The sequence below is a fragment of the Eimeria acervulina genome, genomic scaffold (assembly GCF_000499425.1).
Source record: "Eimeria acervulina Houghton genomic scaffold, Eah_scaff1300, whole genome shotgun sequence".
In the NCBI taxonomy this organism is placed as follows: domain Eukaryota; phylum Apicomplexa; class Conoidasida; order Eucoccidiorida; family Eimeriidae; genus Eimeria; species Eimeria acervulina.
This window is the reverse complement of record NW_013549295.1, coordinates 718-8,380: the sequence shown is the minus strand read 5'-3', so window position 1 is coordinate 8,380 and position 7,663 is coordinate 718. Positions and strand designations below refer to the sequence as shown.

The 7,663-nt window shown below is 50.0% G+C and overlaps 1 protein-coding gene across 1 annotated transcript; it reads right to left on the bottom strand.

Moving 5' to 3' along the window:
* Positions 1–3,189: 3,189 nt before the first annotated feature.
* EAH_00058180 (hypothetical protein, conserved) lies at positions 3,190–6,854 on the bottom strand (the record flags this gene model as incomplete). Its single annotated transcript, XM_013393673.1, has 2 exons — positions 3,190–5,262; positions 5,427–6,854. The coding sequence occupies 2 exons, from the start codon at positions 6,852–6,854 to the stop codon at positions 3,190–3,192; spliced, it is 3,501 nt and encodes a 1,166-aa protein (XP_013249127.1).
* Positions 6,855–7,663: the final 809 nt, after the last annotated feature.

Genomic DNA, 7,663 nt, shown 5'->3' with positions numbered 1-7,663 from the left:
TATATGTATATATATATATATATATATAGTACAAGAAAACAAATATGCAATCAGAGGCATTCTCTTTTGTCTAGCGAATTTATTTCTAGAGCTCTAATTTATTTATTTATTTATTTATTTATTTATTATTATATTTTATTCTAAAGGTCTACAGGCGCTGACTTCATGCGAGAGTTAGGCACATCTGCTGCTGCTGCTGCTGCGTGTTTTGTTGCTGCTGCAGTTGTTGCTGCTGCTGCAGTTGTTGCTGCTGCTGGTACAACGCAGCAAAAAGGCGTTGAGGGGGGCTACGGGCGTCACAGCAGCAGCAAAGCAGCGACTTTGTTGCTGCTTCTAAGCGAGAAGATTATAATATCTGCTTCTAACTTTTTCTGTATATCTCTTTCTCTGTTTGTCTGTCTCTGTCTCTGCTGCTGCTGCTGCTGCTGCTGTCTACTCATATCACCTTTAGTTGCTTCTTCCCCTTGGGGGTTGTTGCTGCTGCTGCTGCAGTTGGTGGTGCTTTTGCTGCTGCAATTGCTGCTACTGTTGCAATTGCTGCTGCTGGCTGCATTTGCTGCTGCTGCTGCAGTTGCTGCTGCTGCAGCAGTTGCTGCTGCTGCTGCTAATGAACTATCCTAAGGAATGCGTTTACAAACAGCCACAAGGGCTTCGTCCCTCCGCAGAACGGGGTTTCTATTAAATGTATCGCAGCATACCTGTTGCTGCTGCTGCTTCTGCTGCAGCTGCTGCTGCTTCTGCTGCAGCAGTCGCTGCTTTTGCTGCTGCAGCACCTGCTGCTTCAGCGCTTGCTGCTACAGCACCCGCTGCTTCAGCAGCAGCAAAAGCTGCTACAGCACGTGCTGCTGCAGCGTTTGCTGCTACAGCACCTGCTGCTGCAGCTTTTGCTGCTGCAGTACCTGCTGCTTCAGGTTTTGCCGCTACAGCACCTGCTGCTTCAGCTTTTGCTGTTGCAGCACCTGCTGCTTCACCGTTTGCTGCTGCAGCTTTTGCTGCTACAGCTGTTATGCTTCAACTGTTCCTACTTCTCCTGTCCTTGCTTGCAGTTGCTTCTCCTTTTGCTGCTGCAGTTGCTTCTCCTTTTGCTGCTGCAGTTGCTTCTCCTTTTGCTGCTGCAGTTGCTTCTGCATTTGCTGCTGCAGTTGCTTCTGCGGTTGCTGCTGGTTTATCAATGTACATTATCAAGCTTAGTTGAATTGATAATAATTTTATAATGACTGCATTAATATAGAATATGTTTGTACATTACATTTCTACTGAAGATGAACGCTATTGCTGCGCACCTTCCGCAGCCCCAGCAGCAGCCCCAGCAGCAGCCCCAGCAGCAGCAGCAGCAGCAGCAGCAGCATCAAGATGAGCAGCAGCATCAAGATGAGCAGCAGCATCAAGATGATCAGCAGCAGCAGGATCAAGATCAGCAGGATGATGAGCAGGATGAATAGGGGTTGTATTTGAATGCCCTGTGAATACCCACAGCCCGTGCGGATGCTGCTGCATAATGTGTTTGTGCAGCAGCAGGTTCTGCCACTTGTCTTTGAGCTGCGCGTTGCTTCGTCGGCCCAACAGTGCGCCGTACTTTTGCTCAATTTGCCTCCAGCTTCCTACGCCTAGTCTGTTTACTGCTGAAACAAATAGCATCGTCTCTCCTGCAGACCACCGACTTCGAGCCCTAAACACAAACACATATATATATATATAAATGTATATAAATATATATATATATATATAAATATATAAATGTATATATATATATGTATATATATGTATATGTATATACAATGCCATACATACACTCCCTTGCACCTTTTATTCTATCATATATATAGATATATATAATATATATATATATATATATATGTCAATGTGTATATATAATATATGTATATATATGTATATATATATATATTTATATAAAGATGCATGTATATATATGTAGATGCAGATACAGACATATAGATATAAAATCATGTGATAATATGCATGCATATATATATATACATACATATATATATGCATGCATATAAATATATGTATATATATATCTGTTTATATATATTTATTTTTGTTATTGTTATAAATATATTCATATGTACATAGAATTAGAATCAGCAGCATTAGAATTTTCTTACAGATATTTATTTTAATATTTATTACAGCCACAATATAATAAATATAAATATAAATAATAATAACAGCAACACAAAATAATAATAATAACAATAATACTAATAATAAATAATTAATATAAATAATAATAATAAATATAAATAATAATAATAACGAACATCAGAGAAAAGAACAGTTTTAAGGATATACAAAACACAGAATAATAAATATAATAAATAAATAATAAAAATAAATATAATAAACAAATAATAAAAATAAATATAATAAACAAAATATAAAATAAATAAATAAATAAATAAAACAACAATAATAATAATAAGAAAAAGTAAATAACAGAACATCAATGTCCGTCTCTGTTTTATTTTAATATATATATATATATTTATTTTATTTAAATATATATATTAATATTTATTTATTTAAATTAAATATATTTTTAAGTTTATATATTTTATTTGCTTCATCCCGCACTTCTTTCCTTGACAAGAAGACATATCCTCTGCAGCTCTTGCTTGCTTCACTCGTCCATCTGCAGCAGCAGCAGCAGCAGCAGCAGCAGCAGCAGCAGCAGCAAACACACCACTCAACCTCCCTGCTACTGCTGCTATTGCTACTGCTGCTATTGCTGCTGCTGCTATTGCTATTGCTGCTGCTGCTGCTGCTGCTGTTGCTGCTGCTGCTGCTGCTGCAGGGCTAGGGGAAACCTACCCTGTGTGGGGCGGGGGCCTCCTTGGTGTGCATTATGCTGCAGCGGCGTTGAGGGACCCTTGCTGCAGCAGCAAACCGCACAAGGCAGCAGTAGCAGCAGCAGCAACAGCAGCAGCAGCAATGAGAAGGAGACAGACAAAACGGTAAAAGTAGAGAGATGAGACAGCAGAATAAAATAAAATATATATAATAATAATACATAAAATATAGAACAAAATAATAAAATAAACAAAAGCTGTCAGCTACACCCACAGCATAAACAACAGCAGCAAGCAGCAGCAAATGAAAATAAAGAAGCAAAATAGACAAAGAGAAGCAGCAAACACAAACAAACAAAATAAACAACAGCAAATATTAAAAGGCTGCTGCTACCCACTGCTCCGCTCCTGCTGCTGCTGCTGCTGCTGCCTCGCCGCACTCGGATGCGCTCCACTGCTGCTGCTGCTGCTGCTGCTGCTGCTGCAGATCAGCAGCCTCCTGCCGAGCAAGCTTCGCTGCTCTGCCTTTCCTGTCCGCTATGGGGCCCACTAAGACACCTTTGGTTGGGAGCCCTGCATAACTTCTGCTGCTGCTGCTGCTGCTGCTGCTGCAGTGCTGCGTTGACCCTGGCCTTCTTAACCACGGCAGCTCCCTCCGAACAGCAAAGGGGCCCTGGGGGGCCCCCTCTGAGCCCCGTGAAGCCCTTCCGCAGTCTTCTGCTGCTGTTGTTGCTGCTGCACTTGCTGCTGCTGCTGCTGCTGCACTTGCTGCTGCTGCTGCTTGCCTGTTCTTCGCCTCTCTGTATGCTAGCTGAGCAGCAACTGCAGCGGGGACGTGCGAGGGCCGGCTGTTCTGCAGCTCCTGGGTAGCCGCATGCTGCAGCTGCTGCTGTTGCTGCAGTTGCTGCTGCTGTTGCAGCTGCTGCTGTTGCTGCACCTGCTGCTGCTGGAGCAGCTGTTGCTGTTTCTGTTGTTGCTGCATCTCTTGCTGCTGCATTTGCTGCTGCTGCATATGTTGCTGCTGCATTTGCTGCTGCTGCAGCTTCTGCTGCTGCAGCTGCTGCTGCAGCAGCATCTCCACTTGCGTGCGCTGCGAAGCCCACGTCGCATGCCACAGCAGCAAATGAGGCGGGGGGAGAGCGCGGCAGGCCTCCTGAACAAAGCAGCAGATTTGCTGCTGCACTGCAGCAGCAGCAGCTTGCAGCTGCGGCCCTAGAGGTAGATCCCCAGGGGTAGATGGCGAAGAGGCATCTTCGATAGGAGGAGACGCAGCAGCAACTTCTGCTGCTGCTGCTGCTGCTCCTGCTGCTGTTTCTGTCGCCGCTTGCGCTTCCGCTGCTGGTTCTGTTGATGATGGTGGTGCTGCTGCTGCTGCTACTGCTGTTGCTGCAGCTTCCGCAGCTGCCGTGTTCCCCGCAGCTGTAGCCTCTGCCTGCTTTGATGCTGATGATGCAGGTGCCGCTGCTGCTGTTGCTGCTGTTGCTGCTGCTGCTGCTGCTGAGTCTTGCGACGCTGCCCTAGAAGCAGTGGCGTCCCCCCCCGTTGACGGCGGTGAGGACGTCTGCTGCTGCTGCAGTTGTTGTTGCTGCAGCTGCTGCTGCTGTTGCTGCTGCTGCTGCTCTTGGTCGCTGCGCTGAGAAGCCTCGCCCGATGTGTGGGGTTGCCGCTGCTGCTCGCTGCTGCGCTTTGCTGCAGCATTTGAAGCCTCTGCAGCAGCAGAAGAGGAGGTTCCCGCTGCTGTTGCTGGTGCTTCCAGCTTTATATCTGCTGCAGTGGCCGGTGCAGCAGCAGCTGCTGCAGGAGCTGGTGCAGCAGCTGCTGCTGCTGTAGCACAACGAGAAGCTGCAGCCTGGCTTGCTTCTTCTTCCTGCAGCAGCTCCAGCAAAGTTGAGACGGATACCCACAAACCATCTGGCTGCTGCGAGCCTGCTGCTGTTGCTGCTGCTGTTGTTGCTGCAGCAGCAGCAGGTGCAGCAGCACGTGCAGATCCTGCAGCAGCACCAAGCGCAGTTACACCAGGCGCAGCAGCAGCGTCACTTGCTGCAGCAGGGGATGCTGCTGCTGCAGCAGGAGTTGCTTCTCCTGCTGCTGCAGCAGTTGCTGCTGGCGCTTGCGCAGCATTTGGCTGTGCCCCTTCTTGCTGGCCTCGTTCTATGCTTGAGCTGCTGCAGCAGCAAGGCCCCGTCATGCAGCAGCAGCAGCTGCTGGTGGTGCTGCTGCTGCTGCGGCACGTGGGAGAATCAATACTTTGCTGCTGCAGCAGCTGCACGAACTCCCCAAGGCTTTGGTCTGCAGCAATGCGAGCAGCCGATGCAGCAGCAGCAGCAGCTGCTGCTGCTGCTTCGGCAGGAATGCAGGTCCAGGAGTTTTCTGCTCCTCCACCTGTTGCTGTTGCTGTTGTTGCTGCTGCTGCTGCAGGTGCAGCACGGCCCCCAAATGAAGCCGCTGCCTGCAGCCACAGCACAACGAAGTCCCCCAAACAGCAGCACGACTCAGCAGCAGCAGCAGCAGCAGCAGGAAAAGCAGCAGCAGCAGATTAATGCGCAAGATGCGCAAAGGCCATGCACAAACAGCAGCAGCAGCAGCAGCAGCAGCAGCAGGAGGTGGACGTACACACGGTGGTTGGAGACAGAGGGAGACCTGCAGCATTGTGTTGCTGCACTGCAGCAGCAAATTCTGCAGCCCCAGAGATACCCCTATCAAAGAACTTCGGTCAGGGGGCCCCCACTGGGGGCCCCAGCGAAGCAGCAGCGAAGACATGCAGCTGGGGCGGGGCCCCTCGGAGTCTCTGAGAGAGGAGGCTGCTGCTGCTGCTGCTGCAGCAGCACTAGAAGGCACTGCTGCTGCAGCTGGTGTTGTTGCTGCTGCTGCTGGCTGCTGAGCACATTGCAGCAGCAGCAAATCCTTTGCAGCCTCAGCCCCAAATATAGAAATGAACTTCCAAAAGGAAGGACACTGCTTCCGCTGCTGCTGCTGCTGCTGCTGCTGCTGCTGCTGCTGCTGCTGCTGCTGCGGGTCCGCATCAGCAGAACTTCCCAGCAGCGCAATGAGATGTAAATAAGAAGAGCCAAGCAGCAGCAGCAGCAACGAGCGAAACAGAGAAGCGCGGCTAACACCGAGGGATAGGGGGCCCCCAAGGGGCCCCCTTGGAGACTCCTGCTGCTGCGGCCCCTCAGACAGCCCAGAAGCTGAGCTCTCTAACTGCAGCAGCAACACAACGAGTGCCTGCAGCAGCGCAGCGCCAAGCGGGTCATTCTGCTGCAGGCCTACAGCCCCAGCAGCAGCAGCAGCTGCTGCTGCTGCTGCTGGAGCATGAGAAGGCGAAGTGGGTTTGCTGCTAGTTTGGAACTGCTGCTGCTGCTGCTGCTGCTGCTGCTGTTGCTGCTGCTCTTGTTGCTGCTCCAGCGGGGCAGCAGCAGCAGCAACAAGAGCAGCAGCAGCAGGGGCCCCTGAATGCGTTTGCGGGGGCCTTTGTTTGTGAAAGCAGGTGAGAGAGCAGCAGTTTGGCGAGACAAGAAAAACAAAAGATAAAAGATCTGCAAGCAATACAGACAAAGACGGGGGCCTGCTATGTGAAGCAAACGAAGGGAGACGAGGGAAGGGGCCCCCCTCTTCTGTGGGGCCCCCCAGCAGCAAATGATAGCACCAAACCTGTCGCCGCAGGTCGCTGCTGAGGTGCAGCAAGAAGGAGTCATCTAACGCCGACCAATCAGAAGCAGCATCACCTTCTGCTGCTGCTGCTGCTGCTGCTGCTGTTGCTGCTGCTGCTCCGGCTGAGTCTGCTGCTGCTGCTGTTTCAGCACCTGCATCTGCAGCGCCAATGAAGGATTCGCCCCTTCCCAGAGGGCTATCGACAGCGGCATGCGCCGTTGTTGTTGCTGCTGCTGCTGCTGTTCCTGCTGCTGCTGCAGCAGAGGCTGCAGGAGGGGTGCTAGCAGCAGGCTTCAGTAGAAGCTCTTTAGGAGCAGAGGGCGTCGCCTCCACCCAGGCGTTCAGCCGGGAGAAGGGCGTGGGGGTGGCCAGGCGGTGTGGGCCCGGCATTCGCCAGCAGCAGCAGCAGCAGCAGCAGCAGCAGCAGCAGCGGCGGCAGCAGCAGCGGGAGCAGCAAGAGGAACCTGTATCCACCTGCCCAGACAAACTGCAGCGAGAAGCAACACAAACAGCAGCAACCGACACGAAGAAGGGCAGGAGTTATGCTGCTGCTGCTGCTGCTGTTGCTGCTGCTGCTGTTGCTGCTGCTGCTGCGGCGAGTTTAAGTAAAAGAGGAGACTGCATGCAGAAAAGACAAACAATGAAGAAAAAAGCCGAAGGAATACAAATATAAACTAAACAACCACTAAACCCTAAACCCTAAACCCTAAACCCTAAACCCTAGAACCACCTACAACATATAACACCCCCCAGCGGAGCAGCCCCTATACAGCGGCCGCACGCCGCCCTCCTCTTTCTTTGTTTTGTTTGTCTCTAAAGGATTTAATAAATTAAATAATGAAAACCCTAAACCCTAAACCCTAAACCCTAAACAAAAATAAAAAAGAATTTATCTTCTTGCTGCACTCCGCCGCGCAGACAGCAGCCTACGCCTTATTTAAGCGAGGCCTGTTGCTGCTGCAGCAGCAGCAGCAGCAGCAGCAGCAGCAGCAACAGATCAATGCTGCTGCGCTTGGAAGCCTCAAGCAGAAGAAAATAAACAATAAACAAAACCCTAAACCCCTTAATCTCTTTCTTTGCTTTTTATTTAAAGTTCAGCTACACACAATACCCGAAAAACCCAAGTGACCCCAGCAGGTAGTGGGCTAAACCCTAAACCCTAAACCCCTAAACCCTAAACCCTAAACCCTAAACCCTAG